The 27,778-nt window shown below is 44.5% G+C and overlaps 2 protein-coding genes and 2 long non-coding RNA genes across 4 annotated transcripts in view; 2 read left to right on the plus strand and 2 right to left on the minus strand.

The window, feature by feature from the left end:
* LOC119175959 (Phosphoseryl tRNA kinase) overlaps window positions 1–27,778 on the minus strand; it is a 119,099-nt gene that overhangs the window by 25,379 nt on the left and 65,942 nt on the right. The window lies entirely within an intron of this gene.
* LOC142775618 (uncharacterized) lies at window positions 4,173–10,985 on the plus strand. The gene is made up of 3 exons (XR_012886842.1): window positions 4,173–4,646; window positions 5,047–6,958; window positions 10,072–10,985. It is a non-coding gene; the product is annotated as an uncharacterized LOC142775618 (long non-coding RNA).
* LOC119175961 (uncharacterized) lies at window positions 10,024–12,154 on the minus strand. Its single transcript, XR_005110379.2, has 2 exons — window positions 11,579–12,154; window positions 10,024–10,208 (listed from the first exon to the last, which is right to left on the minus strand). It is a non-coding gene; the product is annotated as an uncharacterized LOC119175961 (long non-coding RNA).
* eRF1 (eukaryotic release factor 1) lies at window positions 13,310–24,754 on the plus strand. Its single transcript, XM_037427037.2, has 4 exons — window positions 13,310–13,734; window positions 13,847–14,022; window positions 14,080–14,973; window positions 15,034–24,754. Exons 1-4 carry the CDS (start codon window positions 13,634–13,636, stop codon window positions 15,186–15,188), a joined length of 1,326 nt encoding a protein of 441 aa, XP_037282934.1. The 5' UTR covers window positions 13,310–13,633; the 3' UTR covers window positions 15,189–24,754.

Genomic DNA, 27,778 nt, shown 5'->3' on the forward strand with positions numbered 1-27,778 from the left:
ACAGCAGATCTAGGCCAACCTTGCACCGAGTCATCATTTTATTATCTTCAGTGACATCATCTCTCCCCGAGTCATTTACTTATTATTAACACCTTTTTTTGTACAAAGTTCTTTATCATGATACAACAAATAACCTAGATGTTAAAATTGTTTGCGAGAAATGCCTAGCCTTGCTTGTTGGTTTAAATCAATACACATGTACTCGAGAACAGCACTAACAAATGCAAAGCCTTAAATTTTTTACACACTAACAGACCTTCTGGTAACTATAACCATACTTTTAGCATTGCTTTCTTAGATACTATGACTCCTTATGAGCACCTTAAAATTAATATAAAAACTAACCTTAGCCAAAAGTAGCACTTTAACAATGCTATTAACAACAAATATGATACTTTTTAAATGAGTGCTCGTAATAGACAAGTAGCAAAAACTACGAGGCAGCTTTCTTACACAACAAAAATTAATGTAAAGTGGTATTGGCTTGCATTCTTACTACAATTATTACATGCAGTACAGCGTTTCCCTTGTTTGTCCATGTCAGGGCTAGAGAGGTGTCTCTCCACCCATCATCGTGCATTAATGCACAATAACGGTACTTCACACACTCACTACACTGCACGTAACGATTACTCCGAGAACGAGAGACACCGCCCTTGTGCCTGAATTTCTATTGTGCAGAAAACATGCCTTGCACTTTTTCCAACGAGTTAGTAACAAATGGGGGACTTATTTCCACTTAACCCGGTGCAAATGTGCAAGGGCGTGATTTCCAGCTGCCAAAGTCGCATTTCAATAAAGGCAAAATAAGAAATGCTTGCATATGCGAATTTAGGAGCATGCGGATATAGATCAATATAGAGCTCTCCATGTGTTTCCATTATAACCGAGTGTGCCATTAAGAGATGTTATACCAATAGTTGAATGTTAATTCAACACAATATTTTACATTTTAATTTTCTGAAGTTTTTATTATATACGTCATGTCCATCAAATACCTACACATTATCATCATTATATTTTCACATCTACTGCAGAGCAAAGGCCAATCCCAATAATCTCCAATTTATAATGCCCTGTGCCAGTAGATTGCATTCTATGTCTGCTCATTTCTTAATTTCATTAGCCCAACCATAGGCTGGCTTACACAAACCTCATTGCTAATGAAATACAATTATTAAAACTAAAATTTATAAAATACATAATTCAATGGTAAAACAAGAGCAACACGTATCTGCTTGACTTGTGTGAACCGATGGCCGAGATTTACAGTAGTAGTAATGCTGATGTATCAATATATACTTTTTTTCGCTCAGTGCTGAGGAAAAAACTGGCATATACACTATATCTAGCACCTACTGAATTTCAATGAACGAGAGATTGTTGTACTTTCAGTTGCTGCAATTACAATACGTGAACGCAAAAGTGCATCACAGTTCCCATAGATCCGAGCACATTTAAACAGTGGTGACGCGGCAGCAAATCTACAGTAGATGTGATGTTGAGAGAGCATTCACAAAAGTATGTTACAATCAGTGCTTAAAGTCTCCGTCAAAAGGCCCGCTCTCATGTGTACATGGATTGTCGGTATGTATTTGTATGCATGTGCTTCAAACACGACAAGCATAATGAACAAAGAATGGGCACAGAAATGCTCGAAATGTACATGGTCATATATAGCCAACTGTAAAAATTTGACGATATGTGGGGTTTAACGTCCGAAAACAACCATATGGTTTTGGGACATTAAACCCACATATCGTAACCATATGATTACAAAAGACACCATAATTCAGGGCTCCGGAAATTTCAACCGCCTGGAGTTCTTTAACGTACACCCTAATCTGAGCATACAGGCCTACAGCATCTTCCTTGAAAATGCAGCCGCTGCAGCCAGGATTCGATCCCGCGACCTGCGGCTCAGCAGCCAAATACCAAGTACCTTCGCCACTAGACCACCGCGGCGGGCAAGTGCAAAAGTTTAAAAACTATGAAAGCATGTGCTAAACTGCATGTCAGTACCTTGTAGCAGTGCACCACCTTCCAACAATTGCAGCGCTGGACTAGAAACGGGTCTTGTTATTTACTGGCATATCGATTTTGAACTGCCGCATAGAGTATTGTTAGTTGTTTATTTTCACGCATAGTGCTGTGGTAAGGCTATCGCACTTCTACTTTCCACAGCAGTTGCAGTGTGCCTTGAACAGGGTGCCATAGGGTTGCCATTAGTTTGTGAGAAAGGTGACACTGATAACTGGTATTTTCATATACTGCTCAAGAGGCAGAATCGTGCATACCCACGTAGCCATGGCTGCTGAAGAGCGAGTCATGTTAAAAAGGAAAAGCTAGGGAATATTAGTATCCAGAGAGTGAATAGACAGGCCACAGGTTAAGGGAGGGATACGTCTTGGTTGTGGCGCTGCCATAGGTCATTGCTGACATGGCATAACTATCATCAAGAGGCTGTTGGCCATGCACTCAAGCGGTGTGTAAACTTTTGTGGTTAATTGTGCATGCAGAAGAGCTAGAATGATATGAAGGAGTGTCAGAATTTTTGTGAAACAAACCCATATACACTACAATTCTTTAACACAAACGTATAGAGGAGAATTGAAGTAAACTGGGGGTCATCAAGAATGCATCTATTGGTTGTTCTTGTTTATGTACTTTAATAGTGTAAATAATGTCTGTGAGTGAAAATTTCTATGGTTAAGTCTGTCATGAGTAGTAGACGACTTTCAGTGCAGATTCCTTAAAATAAACACGCTTGTCACCATGCAGTGACTATGAATTATTTGTGTTAAGACTGCAAAAAAAAAAACAAAAAAAACTTGGCTTGCCAGATAACAATGTCAAGATTTCTCCTTTCTGGGCTCTAAAAGCAACACCCGATACTCATGACTTCTAAGCAAGGTCGAAAAGACAACTCCCTCTCCCTCTGTCACCAGAACGAATTTCATTAAACATTAGTTTTTAGTTAGTCTACTTGCACTCTCTCTCTGAATAACACTCGGATCGTTTAGAATAGCACCCGCGCTTCAATTTTTTTTTTTTTCGAAACCATAGTACATTTTCGTGCCACTTGGAAATATTTTCTGCTCGCTCTCCACAATATTTTCCACTTTTACAAAAAAGTGTTCTTAGACATGGTTCTGGCGACTTCATGTCATGTGTTTCCCTTGAACCAGAAATAGAAAAGGTGTTACGTTCTGGCTCTAATTGTTACCGTGAAAATGGTTCTTCACTGACAGGTACGCTTGTCTAAATGTCGACAGTTTGATGCGGGGATTTGCAATGATGTCACGGCTTCACTATTGCGATACCACCCGCGCAAACAAAACCAGTGGTGTTTACCATTACAGCTTGTGCATCCGTGCTCACGAGTTCGTCATAGCGAATGACACACGGGTACCAAGGGACACCACGCGCTTCACGACTTTCCAATAAAGAACTGATTTTTTGCACCAGGGTAGTTTTCCCACTGGCTGGTAAACCGCAGAAGAGTGCCAGCACAGAGGCGTGATCAGCAGTCATCTTGCAGATTCGCGGTTCACCTCATCACGGAACACCTACCAGTTTACCTCATATTCAAGCAAAACACCGGTGTTCGTAGGGTGCGGTCAGTGCATCCAAGCCATAAGCAGCTGATCCGGCGCCATTTTCTGAACGTATGGTCTTCTATGGAACCTGCATCTAAAAACCCTTCCTGCATTAGAGCACTGTACCTGCATCTACATTGGATGCTATCTGGTGGCCGAACGTTTACCCCCACCAAAGCGTTCATACCCCCCGGCAGTGAAAGCACAGAACACCTGTGAAAACCGCACGAATATCAGACGAAGGAGTGGTCGGACTTTCACGTTTAGCAGCCGGACAAAGAGGTTGGTAAAAGAGTTTCAGAGCAACGAAAACACGTTTATGTACTACATGGGGATGTCGGCTGTCACACGAGAAGGGTGAAAAAAATAGCTGTAGTAGATTTTTTATGGCCACGAAGGAATATACGGCCCTGGGCCACGGAATAGAAAAAATTCCTAGGTAGGTCAACATATTCGAAACAAATTTTAAAACAAAAAAACGTCATGTTTTACAAGCTTTAAAACGTACTTAGATAACTTACCATTACGTATTATGTATGTAAAAATATTTATTATACTAGGTGTTGTAAAAACAAAAACATTCGGTTTCGGATGAATTTATCAGGTATTGAAAAAATGGTGATAACTTTTGAGCGACTCAAGATAGCTACGTAATTTTCTTAAGCGAGTTTTTAAAGATGGTGACCATAGAGCTTCTCAGTGTTTCTTACAAACTTACTGTGAGAAACTCTATGTATGAAACTCTATGGTGGTGTCTAAGGAGGTTATATACTATGTCTACTGGAGAGACGGACCTTTTTCCTTCCTCCGTGACTGGAGAGGAGCTGCGCCCCGATAAAAGACGCTGGTCGCCGCCATACTGGAAAAGGAAAGACTCGGAAGCAGACGACAAAGTGCGCTTCGTAGCTCCGCCCTCGCAGTGGCCTTTGGAGACTGTGACATGCTTTTGTAAAGCAGTTAAAAATTTTACAAGGCCACAGTTACTTCGTGCGTCGCTTATGGCTGCACAAATCGCATAAAAAAGACTCCTGGGATCACTCTTTACGTGTAAGTATTCTCGCTTTGTTCGCTGACGATCGCCTGTTTTTTCGCGTATGCTGTTAAATTAGCAACAATATAAAAGGTGCACATGCGTGTAATACATGCGTAAAGCTGCATGGAAGGTAACTTGAAGCTTTAAATGCTCGCTGACACGACGTTTTCTATGAGTTTTAAGTTTATGGACGAAGCACTAGCTTGCGGTCTATGGCTGCACGTACCAAACATTGGAACGAGTAGGATGTCTGAATGCCCTTTGCATTCCAAGTTTTATGGTGTTCTCTTACAAGGCAAGACTGACGGCGTGCATGCATATTTTTTGGCGAGTGAATATCGAATTCGGTGCATGTTTATCCAGGAATTCGCAAACGTAGAAAATAATACCATGCCGTGATTATCCGTGTTACAGGTTTCCGAAAGACAGTGCGCTGCGTTCTGCCTCGGAACGTGGTGTTCGAAGAAATAGTTGGAGAGCTGCGGACGGTGACCACCTCTGTTCTATTCACTTCGAAGAGTGCTGCTTCGACAGAACGGGGCAGACAATAACCAAACTGTGGCCTGGCAGTGCACCTTCGATTTTTCCTGCTTTCCGAGCGCATCTGCAAAAACCTGTTAGTTTCTACCTCCTTGACGTCACTTCAATAGAGTGCAGTCACGAAAATAAGCAATTGCGTCTAAAACAAGATGAGACATCTTTGAAATCCGTTCTATCTCGCCGACGAAAACGAAACCAAAACGCCGGTAGACGAAGTTGCCAAAATCTGTGAGTGGCGTGATATCAAATATCGAGCTACTTCGCTTCTAGGCTCTGAAGGCTGCGCTTGTCATGACAACACACGTCGCCAACGGAACTTGATAAATATTATGCAGAACTAACGCCACTGCAATAGTTCTTTCAAACGGTTCATTTGGGGTACGTCTCCTGGAGTTGGTCGGTTGCATGCGACATCGGTGCTTCGGTTTTGGTTCCGCCTGTAACTTGGTTAGAATTTGATCACTTTAGAAATATTACTGGTGACTCCCAGTTTACCTAATTACCTCTCTTTTCTAACTTTAGCTTTAGTTATTTCAGCTTCCTAATGCATATTCTCTGGTAATCTGCCGAACACACACAAGCACATATATGAAAGAGGCAAGCAAATGTCGTGTTTTCCTTTATCTTGAGTACCTGCAGGCACATTTCTTAATACACCCAATATATACTACAACCCTAGTACTGCAATAGTGCGCCAGCAAGCTCGATATGCGAAGCATCCCTCATCGCGTCATCGACTTACACGTCCCGGACGGCCCCGGAGACCGGCGCCGCATTCGTTTTTCTCGGGGACCAACTGGAAGCTCCGCCCACTGGTCCGGGATCACTCGGACGCATGTTCGTTTTTCGCGTGCCTGGCGGCCTGCGGGCGGCCTGGGACCGTGCGAACAATTTCTTTCGGGCAGCTGGCAGACGACAGCGTGGTGCGCACGCTGTGCGGCCATCTTAAGTTAGACACGGGAAATTTTCGATGCGCTCTTGCTCTCTCTTTGCTTTTCTGTCCGCTTCTCGCATGTTTCTGGATTTCGCATTGTTAGCGCACCCAGTTCTTGTCATCGGTGTTCTGACCCACGTCGAGCATGTGCGTATTCCCGAAGGTCGGGCAAACACGCGTTATGCTCGCTAGGAGAAACAGCGGTGGAACGGCCGCGCCCGTCTACGATGCGCACGCGCTCGAGTAGTTCACTTACAGTAAGTTGCATCATAACAGAAATAGGTATAATTCACTACCTAACTGCTGTTTAGGTTTCAAATGAGTCAGCGTTGTGGCCTATGTCACAGCTATGGAGGGAGCAGACGGCATAGCCAGGCGTAGCAGACGCCACAGCGGATGCAGTCAGCATCAAGCGCGCAGATGGCCCGGGGCGCGAGTTTACGAAGGCGAGCGGATAGAGCCCCCACATGCACCACGGCCCAGCGCTCTTGGAGGCTATGCATTTCCGCCGGCCTAACTGTGTCATCGCGCTGTCGCTCCCCGCACTTTCGCATAGTGTTGCCGGGAGGCTGCTGCATCAGCGGGGGACCTTGCTCGCAAAGGAAAGCCCTGCCAAGGCTTTTGGACCTGCGCCGAGTTGAGTTGGATACTCGCGAAGAAATCGTGTGCGCCCACTTTGTCGCCTCTCGCAACCGAAAACCGACTCGTTCATGACGCAAGTGGACACTGGAACGATGTGAAGAAAAGGAAAACCTTCTACGATTGACATCTCACAAAGTGCGCGCGCCTTGTATCGCCGCTGCGCTGCTCTCCTCGCTCTGCCCAAAGTTTTGCCGGCCTGTTATCAATGATGTAAGTTTGGATGTTTACTAAGTCACATGCAATCAACACAAAACGACGCGATGACGTACTTGTTGCAAGCCTTGCCCCGTCGCTGGTCAGAAAAACGGGTTTCGGGAAAATCACACTCCGCTACGTCGCGGACGTCACTTCAGCGTTAATTAGCTTTATCTTATGCTCAGCACTAACTTCTAAGCTACGCATTATGAATAGGGAACATGCCATGCTACACGAAGACCTTCCAAACGCCATTGTGCGGCTTAAAACAAGTAAAGCTTCCGGCCTCGCCCGTTCGTATATTCAACGCTTCCTTGGTATATTACACGGACAAGATAATACGCCATCATTAAGGCAAAAGAACGGGCCGCCTAGTTATATATTAAGTGATTATCAAGCCGTGAACACGTCACGAAGTGGCGATTTTCGAGAGCCATGTCCTCGCGACGCACAAGCAGCAGACGACGATCTCCCGGAGCGAGCATCGGGCCAATGGCGAGGCGAGCTGAGGCAACATGGCGGCCACGGCCAATCAAGGGCCTCAAAACGACCTTCAAACATTAGCTTTTTGCTCACTTGGTGGTAAAGGGAGGAGCCAGTTGAGGCGGAAAAGCCAGTTGAGGCGGCCCAAGCATCGCGAAGCTATAATTTTTTGAAAATCGCCATTTCCAGAAAAAGTTTTGCTACCTAGGTGGGTGAAACGAATTTTCCGAAGCACTTCTGCGCGGTTTTCAGTGTAGATATTTTGGAACCAGATAGAAAAAGGGTTTCAGAAACTGAAAACTTGAGTTTCAAAAAATCGATTTTTTTGCCATTTTTCGCGATCCCAAAGCCGCGTCCCCCCTTAATCTCTATACGAAGTTTCGATTCAGCAAGGCATTATACAAGTATCGATGTTCATATGCCTCATGACTGGCATGTGTGCTTGCACAAGTTTTTCACTGCCATTCAGCGTTGTTGCAAGTATTGTACTGAGCATGTGTTCCTCTCTCCCCCTAAAATATCCCTGGTGACAGCACTGTTGCAAGCACCTTAAATGAAGCAATACAGGCAGACTACAGTGCCAAATGCATGAAACATCTCGACATTGAGGTCTCGTCATACAAACTAGCTAATCTCAAACTTTGCGAATGATTGGGCTACGGCCCAAGTGGTGCAAAGGTTTCTTGAGAGAAGAAAAAAAAGTAATAAAAGTGAACTGCTCTCTTAGCCCTTTCAGATACCACCTATGAAGAACTGTATGTACTTGTGTGAAACTGACATTTCAAGGCACTCAATATTCTATTGCAATAAAAATAGCGGCATAACACGAGGTGCGTTCAAAAAGAAACCGAACTTGTGCTTTGCTGTAGTCTTTGACTTTGTTTCTCGGCCACAAATATGGCCAAACAAAAAATTTTATCTTGGAAATGCCGCCTGCTGCCTTAGTCCATTCACAACTATGCGACATCTGGTGGAGGTGGTTTTTTTCATGTTCTGGGCGCCCCCATCAAGCCATGAACCCAGCTCCAGTGCCAAAAAAGATACCCGCCAACCTTGAGCCTGACATCATCAACTTCTTCAAACATAAATCTTTTTGAGATTACTGCGTAATTTTTCAATAAAGTAAGTAGTGGTAATGGCAGTTCATTTCTCCAATCTTACCTCAACACTGTAGCAGCTTGGTGCAGCACATGGCAAATAGATTTAAACATGCGTAAATGTAAGCAAATGTGCGTAAGAAGATATGCAGACATCTTGCTAACATACTAGGGAAATGTCCTACACAATCGGGTCAGCTCATATAAATAATTAGGTGTTCTTATCACATTGAACTCACCTCAGGCACCTAACACTGAATATGTTACTAATAATGCCGATTACAATTTAGGCTACATACATTGCAACTTTTCAAAACCACGATATACACTAAAACTACTATATGAAACATTATTACGTCCCAAACTTGAATATGCCTCTTCTGTGCGAGACCCTTGCCACGACAACTTGATTCACTTATTTGTACAAAATAACTCCATCCGCTTGAAACCTTCTCACTGTAATTGCATTGCTGGTATAACTTCAATGAAATCCAGCCGAAGCCTTGCTTCTTTTGCACCCCCTTGGAAAATATCCTACTTGGCTTCATTTCACGAATTATTCTGTCATACCACCCTGCATGACCAACTAATCCTGAATCCTCAGTACATATCCCATTGCAATGACCTCGTCATAAGGTTGGCATCACATTATGCAACTCCCAGTGTTTTCATCTTGTACATTGGTACATTGAAACCAACTACCTGAACACATGTCACTATTAGTAATTGTTTTCCAATAAACTTTACTCAGTATTCTGTAATTATCCAAAATAGACTAACTAATATTTTGTATTTACAGGCTGAATTATGTATTATTTGTTGTCCTTACACAGCTAACATTGTATAATGATGAGTTTATTCTTTGTTTAATAACTTCTCATGCTGCATTTTCCTTGTCTACTTTGTAACCAGTCCCCTCTATTAATGTTGTAAGGATTTTGAGAGTAAATAAAATAAAAATAAATATGCAACTGTATGCTGCAAAACGAAGTTAAATGAAGAGATTAGAAAGTCAATATAGTTTGATGTTTCTTAGCCCCTACAAATACAAATAGAAAAATCAAGTGGTGTACACAATTGTGTACATAGTGTGTCAAACGGTTGACATTCACGCAGCATTCCTTGCAAGCACTGAAAGCCGATGCTTTAGTCCTTTTTATGCCAACTTAATCGGATTTCAGGGGTTTGCACTCCTTTAAGAAGTGGAGTTCGCTTGTTTGGTATTAAAGAAAACCAACTTCATGCTTCAAAAACTAACATTTTTCAGGCAAAGTAATATGAAGTATCAATATTTTCAGGCTTGCTCTTGTAGTTGTTACAGTTCATTCATAATTTTAGTGAAGTAAAAGGTTAAATTATGTGACAGCTTTGTGTTAGTAACAACAAAGCATTCAGAAATACTACACGAAGGCAGCTGCTGTCCCTATCACAGTACATGTCCACAATGAGGAGAACGTTAGTATACCTTGTGTAGCACATGTGAGAAAAAGACTCGACAGGTTTTCACACAACCAATGTTTTCTTTATTTTCTGTCCCCCTCACGCCAGTATTGCTGCTGCATCGCACGTGATCACGCGCATCCTCTTCTTCCACCACGACGCAATCCCCTCGCTGTTGGTGGCACTACAACCCAGTGGCATTCAAGCCCTTAGCGCCGAGGTTCACACTGTTTTTGGTGGCCAGCCTGCAAGTAGGAAAGATACCAAAGTGTTTTCAAGTATCGAGTTCTGTGATCTGCTTTCAAGTCAATTTTTATTCTAGTTTCTCAGAACTTTGCAAGGAAATATGAGGAAATGGAAACAGTCAGCAATCCTAGATGTATCAGAACTATAGTACAAGTCAAAAAGAAGGCAGGAAATTGAACACACAGAGAAGCACACAAGCAGCACAATAAAGAGGACCCCAAGACATAATGCATACAACACTATGAGAAGTGCATTGTCGATGACAGCTTTTTAATAACTAAGCTTACCAGATATATTTTCGGCAAGCAGCACACCTATAGGGTACTGCACATGGAGATGCATGTCAACTGTGGGCACACAGTATTGAGTTAACATGGCTCACATTTTTCTATGCTTCATGGGCATGTAGGACTGCCTTGTGGGGGTGCGTGGCAATGGATGACGGAGCTTGTGCGCTGAGAAGCAACAAAGGTGGCTCAATAAGGAATGAAAGCACCATTTGCAAGAAAAAAAAAAGAGAGTTCAATTATTTTGTATTAACGGCGTGTTACTATTATGTCCTTATTGTACCAAACTCATGAAAATGAAAATTGGTGATTTTATTATTTACAAGTAAGCAAATACACAAGTGAAATAAAAACTGTCTGTTTGCATCATGCTGTTTGCGTCTATGCTTGACGCATAAAGTGTTATCTTTGTTGTGCCATTCTCCTGTAGATACCTTCAGTGTTCTCTCATGGGACAGTTTTCATGTTAATAAATTATTATCTCATGTATTGCATATTTATTTTTGCATGGGTATAGTGGTTACAACAGTTGGCAGCTGTGATTTTAGTAAGCTTCGCCCTAACACATTCTTCTATTGAAGAAGCCTCTCAAAGGAGACATCATGCAGAGTAGAGCCGCATGGAGTGCACTCGACAGTTTTATAGAGAAGGGTAGCAGATTATTTTCTGGTGACATAATACACAGGGGGCGAAAAAAAAAAAGCGACAACCACAAGCGGGCGAGGATAACTGCGAGTCTAACTTGCCTTCACCTGAACACGGGGCCGTATTGCAGTGAAGCCATGAAAAAAAAAAAAAGCATCCGTGAAGAGCTTTTCACTAAGTTTAATTCTTTTGTCTTAAATTAGTTTGACTAAAGACAATGTCTTGAGGCTGCATGCTTTCCTTTTAGCTTCGACATTGTGGTAGTGACGCACGACAAAGTTTTGCGCGCAGGCTTTCAAGGATTTTACGATCGCACGCATGTATCACCACTACATTTCTGTCCTTGCTGCCCGAGCACAGTGCGTAGCCTTATTGAAAACGACAGTATCGGAAACACGCTTTCAATAACAGCATGCTGAGAATCAACAAAAACTAACCAAGTGGAGTGCAGTAATCTCCGGTGCGGCGTTTTTCGCAGCAGGCCTAGGTGTATCAGGCGTAGTCAGTCGACTCGGCTTCAATGCATCCTGAACGGCGCGGCTTTGCGACTCGGCAGTGGAAGGTGGGGCACACGCTTTCTTCATGAGTATCCAACTCGGCGTAGGGCGTTCGTTCAGTGGGAGGTGGGCGCACACGCTTCTTTCGCGAGTTTCCTACTCGGCGCAGGGCTTCCTTCCGAGCACTTGGCAACAGGCGTAGTGGCGACTCGGCTTCATTGCGTCCTAAATGGCGCGGCTTATCGGCAGTGAGAGGTGGGGGCACACGCTTTATTCACGAGTATCAAACTTAGCGCAGCGCGTTCGGTCAGACGAGCCGCACACGATTACTTCGCGAGCGTCCGATTGCAGGGCCATATGCCTTGGCAGGGCTTCCTTCCGCTAGCGCGACCCCCCCCCGCTAGCTGCAGCAGCAGCCTCCGGCAACGCTATGCGAAAGTGCGGGGAGCGACAGCGCGATGACACAGTTAGGCCGGCGGAAATGCATAGCCTCAGGGAGCGCTACGCTGCGGTGCATTGTGGGGGGGCTCTATCCGCTCGCGCCCGCGCGCCCGCGCAAACTCGCGCCCGCGCCCGGGGCCGCTCGGGTTGGCTCGGGACACGTGGCACGGGACGTTTAGATCACGTGCGCCCGGGGCCGCTCGGGACACGTGGCTCGGGACGTTTAGATCACGTGCGCCCGCGCGCCCGGGGCCGCTCGGGTTGGCTCGGGACGTTTACATCACGGGCATGTGACGTAGCCACCTGTGAGCCGAGGCGTCCGCGAGTGATCCGGGACTTGGTAAATCGATGAAGCTCATTGATCTGAAAGCGCGCAGCTGACAACGGGTGCATGAAATAATTTTTTTTCATAAACAAGAAGAGCCATTTATTCGTTGGTGTAACCTAAAAGTGGTTTCCATCTAATTTTTTTTTTTATCGTGAAACTGCAAACCGACGCGCGCAACGTGCGTATTCCATTGCGGCCTATGGCTACAGCACCTTTTTCCTTCCTCCGTGGGCTACAGTGTCTAGAAATATACTGCCGTATATTTTTAGACACTATACTATGGCGGTTCCACCCTTTTTTTTTTTTTTTTCTAGCAATGTGACCGCCGGTGTGGTGACCTACTTTAAGAAAAACAAAAAAATGCAAAAGCAGTTGAGGAATGGAAAACTTGCATAAAATTCAATACTATGCCGGTGCGTGGTATCTATGTATGAGAAATAATTAAGCGGGGCCGTTTTTTGCGTAATTTTGCTTTTAAAGAACATAGCATAGAGGGTAAGCGCGAAAACAGAGAACACCACTGCGAAAGCTCGGCCTCAGTTGGACACCCTGAGAGACCCTGACCAACGCCTCCTAGAAATATAATGCCTGAAACGTGAGCCGCGAACGTGCCGCCCTACCCTCAAATTTTATTCTCTCCCTTTAGTACGGAGGCGAACGCCTATGGCGGTCGCCTTCTGCAAACACAGCAATGCTCTCACTGTTTCCTCCGAGCAACTGTAATGTCACGTGACAAAGCGGTGCAGAGGCAAGCGGTCCCACGCGGCGAACGGTCGCAACACACAATAGGAGGCATGGCCTCCAAGATTTTGTGCTGGCAGCAAGCTCTCGATCGAAGAGCGAGCCACGTTTCTCTTGGAGGCGTTGCCCTGACTCACTGCGCGCGCGCGCGCGCGCGCGCGGCGTGTGACGTCGACTCGCGAGTTCCACATGGGTCCACCGTAGATGTTCTGTGGGTCCACTGGCTTAGTCACGTTTTTTCGCGTTCTTTACTGGCGTGGCGGGCACTGCCGGTTCATGTAATCATTACCGTTTGTGTTCTGACACGCAGAATCTTGAGTAACATTTAGGAGCGCTTCGCTTATCGTTGCGTGCGCACTGTTACAGTGGGATTCACTCCGGACGTCCAGAAAGCGAAGCGCTTGGGGCCAACATTAAGCCTACGAGCGGTGAATACCATCGGCGTCAACTGACCACGTTGAAGTATTTATAGTTTTAATTTAACGATGGCTTCTACTGGGTATAACTTGGAGGAATCCAACGCTGATAGGAATGTAGAAATCTGGAAGATCAAGAAACTGATCAAGAGCTTGGAGGCCGCGCGGGGGTGAGTGACATTTTCCCATCGGTGTTTGGCATATGTTAGGGTTAAAGACTAAGCCTAGAGTGTCAGACCGGCATTTTAATGTTGTCATGTGCCGATGATAATTTCTGTGCAGCAATGGCACGAGTATGATCTCATTGATCATCCCACCGAAGGACCAGATCTCCAGAGTGTCGAAAATGTTGGCCGATGAGTTCGGAACGGCTTCCAACATCAAGAGCCGGGTGAACCGGCTGTCAGTTCTCGGCGCTATCACGTCTGTACAACACCGGCTCAAGCTCTACACGAAAGGTGAGCGCACTTCCATGCGGTGACCAGTGTTTGATGCATCAATCACTATCCATGCAGTGCCGCCCAATGGATTGGTCATCTACTGCGGTACGATTGTAACCGAGGAGGGCAAAGAGAAAAAGGTTAACATCGACTTCGAGCCGTTCAAGCCAATTAACACGTCACTGTATCTGTGCGATAATAAATTTCACACAGAGGCCCTGTCTGCATTGCTTGCGGATGATAACAAGTTCGGCTTCATTGTGATGGATGGCAACGGAGCCCTGTTTGGGACCCTTCAAGGCAACACGCGAGAAGTGCTGCACAAGTTCACGGTAGATTTGCCGAAAAAGCACGGACGTGGAGGTCAGTCTGCTCTGCGATTCGCTCGACTACGTATGGAAAAGAGGCATAACTACGTGCGCAAAGTAGCCGAAGTGGCCACAACGCTTTACATAAGCAATGATAGACCAAACATTGCCGGCCTCATTTTGGCTGGTTCTGCCGACTTTAAGACTGAGTTAAGCCAATCGGATATGTTTGACCCTAGATTGCAGGTCAAGGTGCTCAAGCTTGTTGACGTGTCTTACGGTGGCGAAAATGGCTTCAACCAGGCCATTGAGCTGTCGGCTGAAGTGCTGTCTAATGTGAAGTTCATTCAGGAGAAAAAACTTATTGGCCGATACTTCGATGAAATCTCTCAGGACACTGGCAAGTATTGTTTTGGTGTAGAAGACACACTGAAAGCACTTGAGATGGGCTCTGTTGAGATCCTGATTGCATGGGAAAATCTTGACATTGTGCGCTATGTGCTTAAGAACCACACAAGTGATGAAGAGAAGATACTGCACCTGACCCCCGAGCAAGAGAAAGACAAGACCCATTTCCTGGATCGAGAAACTGGTGTGGAGCTGGAGCTTGTAGAGTCAATGGCACTGCTAGAATGGCTGGCAAATAACTACAAGAATTTTGGTGAGTACTGATAGCGTGTGGGTAATAGCCCTTGCTTATCAATTCTTTTTTCCGTAACAGGTGCCACACTAGAGATCATCACAGACAAGTCTCAGGAGGGCTCACAGTTTGTCAAGGGTTTCGGTGGCATAGGAGGCATCTTGCGCTACCGTGTGGACTTCCAGTCTCTCGAGGTGAATGACCTTGTAGACGACTTTGATTTAGATGACCTGTAAACGCCCATTAGCAGCTCCTTTTGCTCTGTGGTTTGTCGCTGCGGTGCACTGGGAGCTTCCCATTGTTAACAACGCACACATGGCTAACCGCCTGGCCTTCCGTCTGCCCGGGGTGTGCTGCACTGTGGGCCACAAGCGTGAGCAACATTGCAGAAGACAACTCTTGCTACTTTGTCCTTCCCAATTTCTTGTGGCCAGACAGCATGCCCTTCCCTTCATTTGAAGACTGTTTGTGATGGGAGATGATTCCTAGATGAATTGCTATCGAAGCAGAGCTGCCTCTGCTGCCTTTCCTGCACAAGTTGACAACTTTTTTTTGTCACTTTAAAGTGTAGTTGTGGGTCTGGGATGAACAAGATATGTGCCTTTTGGCAGTGAGGCAAGCGGTAAAATGAAATGCCCATGCCAGAAACTTTATTAGAATTTGTATTTTTTACAAATGGTTTGAATGTGTACAAATGGTTTTTTAATGGTGTGTGGCTGTGTCTGTAAAATGGTTCTAAGTTTCTCTAGGCTTGTGGCTGTGGTTATTGCCATTGTATTCTTTATAAGTCACCAATTTTATTGACAAGACCGTTGTTAGCAAGAAAGAGTTTCCAAGTGGACAGGGTATGCACACACCTTGTATGATCCTGGGAGCTATGCAAGAATATAGGCTACTGTCTGTTTTCTCTCATTCTGGCAGCCTAATTTGGTGCAGTGCTTGTTAAACATGTTTGCCCTGCTTTTTTTTTTTTTATTGCCTCTTTAAGAGGTGGTGTTGGTATGTGTGAAGTGGTGTGTAAATATATATATGTGTAAGTTGGTTTATAGGAATTCCTTTGACCTACCTGGCTCTACTTGTATTGTTCTGTGCGGGATGCTGAAATGAATTGTAAGGAGGCATCGACTACAATGTGACATCTGTGGTGCACGTAAATGCAATACCCCCGCATGATGACACTAAATTTTTGTTCAATCAAAGCCAGGAAGGCTTAAGTAACAAGTTTTTTTCTTTTGATGATTGGCCTTTGTTAGAGGTAGTTGAAGACAATTGATGTACCTCGTCACTTTCAGTCAACATTGTCCTGAGCACATAGCTATGAAGGCATACAGAAGAAACATTCTACACATCTTCTGCATGGCTTCAATGCATGTTCAGTAAATTTTTTCTTTGTATATATGGCTGGATGAGATAACTTCGCAATTTTGTAAATCACTGACGCAGGAGGAAAGTCGGTACCAGCACTAATTTTTTCATGCCAAGGATCCATTGATTGCCCTGATGCTTTGAGCCTGGTAGCGGTGCAAGAAGGCTTTATTATTGCAGAAAAATTATTTGTTCATTGTTGTAGGCACCAAATTGTGAGGGGAGATTTGTCTGCTCAGTGAAGTGCTACTCACCGTATGATGTGAATGCATATTTAATGGTGCCCATATTAAGTTGCTGCTGACCCGCAGGGCGCGGGTTCGAATCCCGGCTGCGGCGGCTGCATTCCCGATGGAGGCGGAAATGTTGTAGGCCCGTGTACTCAGATTTGGGTGCACGTTAAAGAACCCCAGGTGGTCTAAATTTCCGGAGCCCTCCACTACGGCGCCTCTCATAATGATATAGTGGTTTTGGGATGTTAAACCCCACATATCAATCAATCATATTAAGTTGTCTTAGGGTAATGTATCCTTAATTCGCTGAGCACTGTGTGCATCAGAGCAAAATCATGTTAAAAACATGCATTTTTTGCCATTTTGGCCCAAATAATTTGTCAGTCCTAGAATGGGACCCAAAATATAGTAAAATGAGATCTGCCAAATTACGTGTGCTGATGATTATCTTTGTTTACACACTGGAATTATGCAATCCTTTCTAAAAGGGCTTCATGATGTTATCTGGACAAAACCATCTCACTTCAATTTTTCTGTAAATTTTTTCTTTGTATATATGGCTGGATGAGATATCTTCGCAATTTTGTAAATCGCTGACGCAGGAGGAAAGTCGGTACCAGCACTAATTTTTTCATGCCAAGGATCCATTGATTGCCCTGATGCTTTGAGCCTGGTAGCGGTGCAAGAAGGCTTTATTGCAGAAAAATTATTTGTTCATTGTTGTAGGCACCAGATTGTGAGGGGAGATTTGTCTGCTCAGTGAAGTGCTACTCGTCCGTATGATGTGAATGCATATTTAATGGTGCCCATATTAAGTTGCTGCTGACCCGCAGGGCGCGGGTTCGAATCCCGGCTGCGGCGGCTGCATTTCCGATGGAGGCGGAAATGTTGTAGGCCCGTGTACTCAGATTTGGGTGCACGTTAAAGAACCTCAGGTGGTCTAAATTTCCGGAGCCCTCCACTACGGCGCCTCTCATAATCATATAGTGGTTTTGGGATGTTAAACCCCACATATCAATCAATCATATTAAGTTGTCTTAGGGTAATGTATCCTTAATTCGCTGAGCACTGTGTGCATCAGAGCAAAATCATGTTAAAAACATGCATTTTTTGCCATTTTGGCCCAAATAATTTGTCAGTCCTAGAATGGGACCCAAAATAAAGTAAAATGAGAAATCTGCCAAATTACGTGTGCTTATGATTATCTTTGTTTACACACTGGAATTATGCAATCCTTTCTAAAAGGGCTTCATGATGTTATCTGGACAAAACCATCTCACTTCAATTTTTCATTCACTGCACAAATATTAGAACATCTGACCAAATTTTGAACAAAGAAGGAGAATAAGAGAAGCATCTCACATTTTCTTTGCCTAGTGATGTCAATCTTGTCATCAATGGCAGCAGGGCTTTGATTGGCAGTATATTAGAAGCTCGCGTAACTAAATCATCATGTCACCAGTACTTCAAAAGGCAGCATTTTGGGGGTGCATATCGACACTCCTAACTACTCCGAAGGACTTGCTCGAGATTCTATTGTGAGTGGTGGCAAATGGGGACGTGCACAAAAGTGCATGCCCTGAACTTCAAAAGCATAGAAGACTGCTAGATGCAAAGGAAAAAGTTAGTCTCGTTGAAGCAGTAGATTTCATTTGACATTGCTGATAGCTCAATCTCAAAATTTCACCCTTGGATGCACAGTTCATTTTCGTTCTTGCCTAGTGGATGAAATGTCCTTTTGGGGAAGTGCGACACTGAAAAAAAATTTTTCCAATATGTAGCCTAAGGCAATAGAATCTTTGTTTGTCATATAGGTTTTTATGCTGATTTCAAATATGTAATCAGTTTTATAGTAACTTGCCTGGTTTTCATTTACCATGATAGAGTGTATTAAGTATAACTCTTTTTGGGCATACTGTTTCTCTATCAATGAACTTTTAAAGTTGAGTTATTAAAAAGACCCTAAAATGGTTTTGGCGATATTGTAAGAACACATTGGGCCGTAAAGCAAGCCCCAAGGGTTATTTAGAGACCTATTTGAGCTTTCTGCGTAAGATGTAGGTCCGTTCGATTCACCACCAATCTGAACCGGTTCACGGCTGTGCACAAGAAGTTCAGAAATCTCGTAACGCGAGTTCATCTGTGCAGGCGCAGCGAGACACCCGAAAAGAATGACCAGGTGTAGACAAGGTGCACGCCTTATTTCTGTTCGCTTAATGTACGCCGTCCAACTAACACTGACCGATGGCAAACTGCACATGAGCACAATTTATGAGAGGCAAACATCTTGGCAGGAGACAATGGAATAGTAGAGGCAGATACAATGCCTAAGTGCTGTGCACGCAGCTGCACCAAGCCAGTAATGTCAGCGTAGGAGGTCCAGGAAAATCATGAACCAGTGCTGCATCACTCCTGCACCTTTTGAAATAAATGGCATAGTTCAGAGGTTGTCATTGCTGTACCTCTGAAATGAATAGCAAGGTGCAGGACCTCATGAACTGGTTCGTGTGGTGCAGGTCAATTGAACGGACCTTGTGTAATTTATTATGTCCGTTTGATTCATCTGCACCAATAGAAACTGGTTCACAGCTCTGTACACAAAGTTCAGAAAAGCGCGAGTTCAGCAATGTGGGCACAGCGTGACCCCTAAAAGTATGGCTATGTGCCGACAAGCTGGAGGCCTTATTTCTGTTCGCATACTTTACACCGTTCAACTAACACTGACTGATGGGAAACCGTACATGCGGCCAGTTTATGAGGTGCAAACATCTTGGCAAAAACTGCCGCGTTAGTAGAGGCGGGTACGGCGCCCTCACCTGATTGCTGCATTGTCTGCTTGGCTGCCCCAAGCAGGCACTGTGAGCATAGCAGGTTCAGGAAAATAGTGAACCACTGTTGCACCTTATGAAATGAATGACTAGGTGCAGCACCTCGTGAACTGGTTCATGTGGTGCAAGCGAATTGAATGGACCTGTTACAACGCTCTAAAGCTGCGAATTGGTGTAGATCGTTGCGACTTGACCAAACGCGTTTTCAATCGCCCATTCACAGAACATGCTCTGGCCACTTGACGTGGCTGCCGATCGGATTGGCCGTCGTGGGTTGTGCAGAGATGCTACCGCTGTGCTAATTGCACCATACTGCGTCAAATTTCCATGCCTGCTGCACCATGCTACATTTCCTCATAATATGGCAAGTCTGCGTCCAACCTGCGCCAAAGGGTGGGCTCTGGCTTACAGAAAATAAACTACTTGAGGTTCTCCTGTTGAAAGTGACATCACGGTGCACCTGCATAAGACACAACCCGAGTTAAGCCGAGCCAAACTGGGCCAAATGTCACTTTGGGGTGCATTTAAAGGGCCCGTAAACCACCCAAAGGTCGAGATTCAGTTGTGGTGGGGAAATTGTGCACGAGTGTACAACGAACACAGCCGTGATAATTTTTCGAAACAGTGCAGTGATAGCAGCGTTAGGCGCGTTTGATTATCGAAACCATGACGATCCCTTCTTTCACACTCCCCTGCGCTATCTTCCATGGTATCCTCTCCCACGCCGCTTTGCCCTCTCGAGATTGTTTCTTGGAATTTGACGCGTCAGCGGGTCGCAGTGCTGCCACATGTAGAATCGTTGATCGCGATGGCATTCTGCACACGATGCGCGCATTTACTTGAAATGCTCGAAAAAATATCGGAAGTGGTTTACGGGCCCTTTAAGACCCAATTTTTCGGACTTGGTCTGAAAAAAGATTCATACCTTTTTATTCTGCTCAAGTAATCAAATCGCCACAGCCGCTTCTGAAATAGCTTCAGTGCCTCCCAGAGTACATTTATCAGGCATTTTGGTGCACACTCAGGATCTCCTGTAAATATATTCAGGACCCGCCGACGTTCATTTGCAAATTTGCGTCGCTTAATGAGCACTGATGATACCAGCGAAGCACAGAATAAACTGCAGCTTTATCGTATGGAGCATGTACAAACGATGACGGTGAATATAAAGGGTGAGGCAGAAAAGAGGAATACTTGTGCGGACCTCCGCGATGCGTGTGCCCACTTAGAAGATGCACCACTGTACGAAAATCTTCAGTCAAACTTACCAATTGCTGCCACACAAGACTGATCTTTCCTATAATTACGTGCAGCACATCACGAACACAGCTTACGATGTTCCTACCTGGGCGCTTTTGTACGCACATGTTTGTCATAAAAGTGTGTTCTTGATGCTCTGTTTCTGATTGCACAGGGGCGCGGAGATGGCAAGCTGCTCTCGTTCGTGAAGGCACCGCGTCTGTGCGGTGCACTTAGCAGATTCCCACAGAAAGGCACTGTAGGCGGTGGCACGTGTGGGTGATTAAAAACTTGCAGTGCGCTAACTGCGCCACATTCAGTAACAAGCAGTTAGCTGAAGAAGCTTATTATAAATTGTCTTACTGGCGCGTTTACTGCATTGCTGCCATCAAATGCCTCTGAGCATTTTGGGTGCTTACCGATTAGATGGGCTTACCCACCTCACTGCGCCGTGATGTTGATCCCTTCGGAGATTTTTTTTTTTTTTTTCCTGCTTCACCCTGTGGCACTTATGCATTGCGGCAAAGCCGACTTTCAGACATTGTAGTGACGTCGAACGATTTTTGAAAGCGCTCGTTTAAGCCTACTTTGCTGTTTCAGACCTGGAGTGTTCGCTAAAAGCGCAACAAATCAGACGCTTTAGAGATTCAGCACCCAAAATTTCAGACATTCCTAAACATAGACAAAAGTCCATAAGGCTTGTGATGCTGTCGCGAATTCGTCCGTATTTGCTAGCATGTCTGAAAAATTTGGCGTCCGAAAAATTGGCAGTCCACTCATCTTTAGTCATGCTGTAATGAAGTGCTATAATTTTAAATTTTATCATTGTCTTTCTCTACATGATACGGTTAGGTTATTTGTGGGTGATGTAATTTGCTTTTCATCTATACTACTGTTATGCTTGAATAGCGTGCAGCACATCACAATATTTTTCATTTGTGTGTCATGATCACAGTATCCAAATAACGGCAGGAAGGGGAAGATGGAAGCTTGCGGTGAAAATCCGTAAACGGGGTTGTCGGGCTGGCATTTTGGTAGGCGGACTTGTCTTTCTCAAGGCTAGAACAGTTCAGTTCCAGCCTTGTCGAAATGTCAACTTGATGCAACCCTTTTGTTTACAGATTTTTTCGTGAATTCAGTATGCCTTAAAATTAATTCAAGCAATATCTGCTCCGAAAGCCAGTTTTGCTGCTCCCAAACGCATTTTTGCCTGCTCTAAAAGCTGTGCCAAAGCAGCCTAAGCTGGTATCATCACTGAGATTGCGCGGAACTAAGATCAGCTAGTAGGGTGGCGGCACCTGTTGGAGCAGATATGAACCACTCCGCGATCTTCGTCTGTTGCCAGACGGCGTGCATGCTGCCGGGTGCACTATGTTATTGATAGCCTCAGAGACTGCGTGCAACCTCATCTCTGAGGTCTAGACTGGTAAAAGCTCAAATGGTCGAGTGCACTCATGAGCTCTGCAATTGCCAGTATGCCTCACGAGTTGAGGAGGCCAGGCAGGGGTGAGAAGGAGGGTATGATATAATTGTCTGTAGTGGCCTTGGTATACGGCGTGTCACTATATTTGTGGTGCGAATGGTTTGGGGATGCTGTAGCCTAAACGCTGACAAAACTTCAGAAAAACGTTTCAGGGTCTCTTTTATGGCTCATATTGCTTCTATTAACTGTAGGCTGAAATAACTATCGTGAAAGTGTGTATTTAAATAAAGAAAATTGCAGTGTCAGAAGAGTCAATTGCTTAATTTCACTCGTCAAATGTTCAGGAATATGTGTCAAAAATTTCATCTTTATCTGGCCATCAGAAGTACCAAAAATCATCGCATCCAAACTCTAGGAGTTTCGTCCTGGACTGCATCCCGTGAAAAACTCATTTTAAATGTAGAAATGGAAGCTCATCTGTATGGCATTGATGTGTTTTTTCAAATTTCTTCTATTATGAGAACTTAGAAATCGTGGTTATTTTGAGCATGTGCCTTTTGTGAACTCGTGCGAAATGCAGTGGGAAGCAGCCGGAGGAGACTAGACGATCTCTTTTTAGTTTTTTATAGCCTCTTTGTGCTCTTTAAAGAGGACTTTAGCCTACTTACACTAAAATCTTGCCTTTTTTTTTTTTTTGTCATGAAAGTAGACACTAATCTTGTGAAAACAATTAAAAACAAAGATGTAATTTTTGAAAAAAAGAAATTGCGTTTTTACCTTAAATCATTGCCCCACACACACTCACGCACACTTTTTCCTTTTTTCTTTTTGATTGTATGTATAACAGAAAAAGATATTTGTACTCTGCCCCCCCCCCCAATGAATCGTGGTGAACATGCTTTAGTGCACAGTTTGTGCTGCTATTGTTGCCTCTGTATGCTGCTGCAGTTTTTAAAGGGGCCCTGCAACACTTTTGGGACAGCCTAATTTTGCACCGGAACACGTGTAGCGATGATTACCAAGATGAATGCAACAAGAATGATGGAAATTGGTGCACGGAAAGTGAAGGTATGAGTCCTCAAAGTTCAAAACTCAAGCAGATGATGATGAGAAACGTTCTCTTCTGCACATCACTTGCCTGCTGACGTCAAAGACTGCTTCCAATCATAGCGCACACCTCGTAAAGACATTCCATTAATGCCACCTCATGGTGGCCATCACACAATACCTCGCTACCACTCTTTTTGACAGCGTTTCAGCATGTTTACTACGAACCACATGCATCGGGTAGAAGACGCTCCCACAGTTGCACTGTGTAAGATACACACCTACGCTTTAATCGGGGTCACTTCTCGGCTTGCATGCAAGACGCATTCTATGGCAGCGTCTGCGCCCACCGCCGGTCACATTTTTGGCTCTCTAAAAATGCGGCATGCATTTCTACTTTTAGTTGCTGGCGTACCATAGCATCGTTCGCAGGCTAAGTGTTGTGTTCACTGTTTTGAAAATACATCATTTAGAAGCGGGAATGGTTTCTTTCTGAGAAAGTATAAGAGAAGTTTATGCTGCTTTTAGCATTCACTCGTATGGCCTAGCGACCGTCATATGAATATTGCATGCTATTTATTGCGTCAAGCCAATCAAAAGCGAACGGTGTTTGTCGTTGTTAGCCGGTGTGTGTTGCCGTAGTCTGAAATCTAGGTAGTTTGTCCTGTGAATTTGAATTAAAATTATAGCGTCAATTTTGGCATTGCCATGTGCGTAACGATATTGGCGTGTTCCTCAGCACCAGTAGAACCTATGAAAAATACATGCTCAAATAGTGTCGCAGGGCCCTTTTAAAGGATATGCATTAACCAAACTAAATTCTAAATATTGTCTCACTATAGCAAGGTAAAATAAAAAAATGCATGACTGACTTGTATCGCAGAGCCTCTTTTAAGTCTTCTTGCACTTGCCGGTTTTTTCACATCTCTGTTAATCTCAGTTCATGCTTTGCATATTTAGACAAAGGTGCTCTTCCAAATTTTTTTATGCCTTCTATGGATTTTTTTTTTCATAACTGTGAGAGCTTGTTTTCCTGCTAAACCAGCAAAGCTGGTTGTCCATACAATAGTGTTGGAAGAATTGCAGACTGTACAACTGTAGTTTGCTTGTATTATTGAAATGTAGGCATAACTCTTGCGAAAACCTTGCACAAAAAAGACACCCCACTTTGAGTAGCTCCAAATGGGTCATCTGAACGAAAGCATTGCTATAAGTGCGGAGATACTGTGTGTTTCTGTGGAATATGAGGGGATAGTCTTGTGCAATCTTAGCCGTTTTGAGCGCATTCAAATGTCGGCAAAAGTGCGCAATTTTGTATGTTGAGTTTGCAAATTGCCATTCTTAGTATGGTCAGTAAGTGAGTCAGTAACATGAAAGCGCTGATATCAAGTTCTTGCTGATAAGAAGTCCTCTGGGACCCATATTAGATTTTAGAACTATTGCAGGTTGCTGCAATGGCTTTTATATGCAGTTACAAAGGCAGAAAATGTATTTTTTTTTCCTGTGGCATAATACTACACATAGGCATTAAAGATGTTGCACAAGCCCTGAATGGTTGGCTTGTGGCTGGGACTGAGGAGACAGTGTTGTCTCCCACAAAGTAAATGAACTCAACTAACTGCTATGTACTGATAGAGACAAATAAAATATAAACGTGGGAGAGCAAATCTGACTGTGCTGTTGACAACATCTTGCTTCAGGCAGAGAATACGAAGATGAGATGGAATGGAAGCATGTACTGAGCTTGTCGGCAGGCGTTTCCTGTCCTACAGTGTGGCAGCAATGGCTTCTTGAGGTCTGGTTTTGTGGTTGGCAACCACCGCTGGCATCATGTGCCTGTTTTTAATTTAAAAATATCCACGCATCTCCACAAAGCGAATCATAACAAATGGGTAAAGCTCTGGGTATCGTATCTGTAAGTAACTATACATTACCCTAGCGCTGCCCGACATAGTGTAAACTGAGTGACAAAGTATATACAAATGAAAGTTGACTTGCCTTCCGGTCTTGGGCAATTTGAGGAGGATTTAGTAAATTGCTCGAGTGGAGGATATGCATTGAAAGAATCCAAGAACTCGCCATCTTACAGGTGGCAAGATACCATATTATTGGGGTAAGTTGTAGGTTTCAGTGAGGAGCCTCAACACATTTTCCATTGTGGCGAAAATGCTGTAAGCCCGTATGCCCAGATTTGGGTCAACGTTAAAGAACCCCAGGTAGTCGAAATTTCCGGAGCCCTCCACTACGGCGCCTGTCATAATCATTAATATCATTAAACCCTTAATATCAATCAATGACTGAGAAGCCTCAACATGTAGGCGCATTTTAGTAGAGATAAACTCGTCAACAGTCATTTTTACAAGTTATTTTCGCAGGCAACAGCGATCTCTTACCATAGAAGAGCAGCAGAAACAGTGACATTTGGGAAAAATTTTTCCTCCGAAATCTGTACAACGCATGCGCAGATAAACCAAGCAAGCTAATCTAAGCGAACCACCTATAGGCTAGAAACACATTATTTTCTGGGGAGATAAACTGAAGCTGCACTAACACATTTGTCTGGATATGGAATGGCTCATCTCCCGTTCACGCTGCGTCTTAGCCTTACCTAAAATTGTCACCTTAACAAAGAGGGGCGACAACCACATAACTCGCAATGCAATGGCAAGTTACCACCAGTGCCCAAGGATAGAAGATTTTCATGCTCCCCCAGCCGACCATTGATACATCGACCGGGTTATCCAACGTAAAACTTGTCGCGAAAGGATGCCATACACCACACGCATCCTGCATATCGTGCCGAGCTGCACAACCCCCTTTCAAAGACCCGCGAGTTTGCTGAGTGCAGAACAGACCAGGTTGACATCGATCCTGGCCGAAACTGTCTTCCATTTGGGTGAAATGCCGTACAGGTGTGAACATAAGCGTGCAGACCATGAGATAGCGTGGCTGATAGCATCGACGCGCTTATCTAGCGACGAGACTCCTGCTGCGGTGCGCATGCGCGACCCGTCGTATCGGTTGGCCTCTCGTGCCGCTCCGACGCGCACGTAGCCGAAACAAGAACTGGGGTGTCGCTGTCATTGCTCCATCAATATTGTGCCGTTTTTTTTTTCTCTTTACGTAGCGGCTGCCATGGCGCCAGTTCCAGCGCCGGGCTCGCGTCGTTATTTATGCCGGTTTATTAGCATAACTAAGCGTAGCCAGCCTCGCAAAACCTTTCTGAAGCCAACGCAAAAAAAAAAAAAATTAAGTTTTCTCAGCTCAGCTTGCCTTTGTTGCGTTAGGCCAAGTTGAACTTACATGAGCCTAGTTATGATTAAACGAGCGCAATAAACACGAAGACATAGTTAAAATATTTAAGGCTACTTAGCTTTATTTTAACCTAATGAGACGACTTGGTGAGTAGTAATTAGTATCTAACTCGGTGGATTTTCTGATCTCATAGAAATTAAACTATTTTGTTTTATTACAACTTGTTTAATTACACCTAGGTAGAATCAGACTATCTTGATGATGCCATGATGAGCCACACTTCTCATCAGCGTCTCATCACTCCTGTTCAGCATATGGGCAGTTGTCTGTATGTACAGGGATTCCGCGTGTAAGCATGATGCTAGCTTCATTTTAAAAGCGAAGCCTTTCTTAGCGAACTTCGGCGACATTGAGCGTATCTATCTCGCCGCCTACGACTTTTAGCTCTCCTGGCCGTTTCGATAATGGTACCGAAAGCAAAATTAGTATGGCATAACATGACAGTATGACGAACATAAGTGACTAGCCATAACATGAAAATCATGACATGAATGTCATGATTTACATTTCATAGTCTTGCTGCTCTGCGGAGGTTTCGTTCACATGACATATTGCTAAACTGGCTTGGTATGACATGACTGCATGGCGAACGTAAGTGACAAACCCTAACGTGGAAATCATGAGATGCGTGTCATGTAAAAACATGACTACAGTGCACGCCCATGATGCGCTCGCGGCCGTTTCGATACCTTCACATATACCAAATTTGGTATCACGTGACGTGAATGGAAGACGAAGGTAAATGACAAGTCCAAACATGATAATCAAGACTTGCGTGCCATTTAAAACATGACCACATGCTACGCTCATAGCGTGCTCGCGGTCGTTTCGCTAGCTTCACATATACCAAATTTGGCATCACGTGACGAGAATAGACGACGAAGCTTGCCACTCTGCGCGTGACCTTCAAAACGTTGCTGTCGCGTTCATTGCTTGGCCAGCGCCTTCTAAAAAAACTATGCATGGAACGTCGCTCTCTTTTCAATTGGGAGCTTCCTGCCAGCACAAAAGCTCGGATGCCATGCCTCCTGCCGCGTGTTGCGACCTTCGGCCGTGTGCGACTTCTCGCCTCCGTACCACTCAGTCACATGACATTACCGTACCGCTCTGTCAAGTGACATGAGTAATTGAGAACAACTTTATTATGGTCCAGTGCAGACGCTGAGGTTGCCACGCGTCAACCGGCTACTCCCACGTGGGGACCGGCAGGTCTAGCCTGACGGCCCTGTCGCGGGCACACTGGACGGCCAGGATTTGGTCCTGAAGTTCTGGGCTGTGCAGAAGTGCATCCCACTCGGGTTTGCTATAAGTCGGTCCAAGCGACCCGCACTCCCAGAGCATGTGTGCTAATGTAGCAGTCTGCCCGCAGGCGGCAT

Source organism: Rhipicephalus microplus, chromosome X (assembly GCF_043290135.1).
Source record: "Rhipicephalus microplus isolate Deutch F79 chromosome X, USDA_Rmic, whole genome shotgun sequence".
NCBI lineage: Eukaryota > Metazoa > Arthropoda > Arachnida > Ixodida > Ixodidae > Rhipicephalus > Rhipicephalus microplus.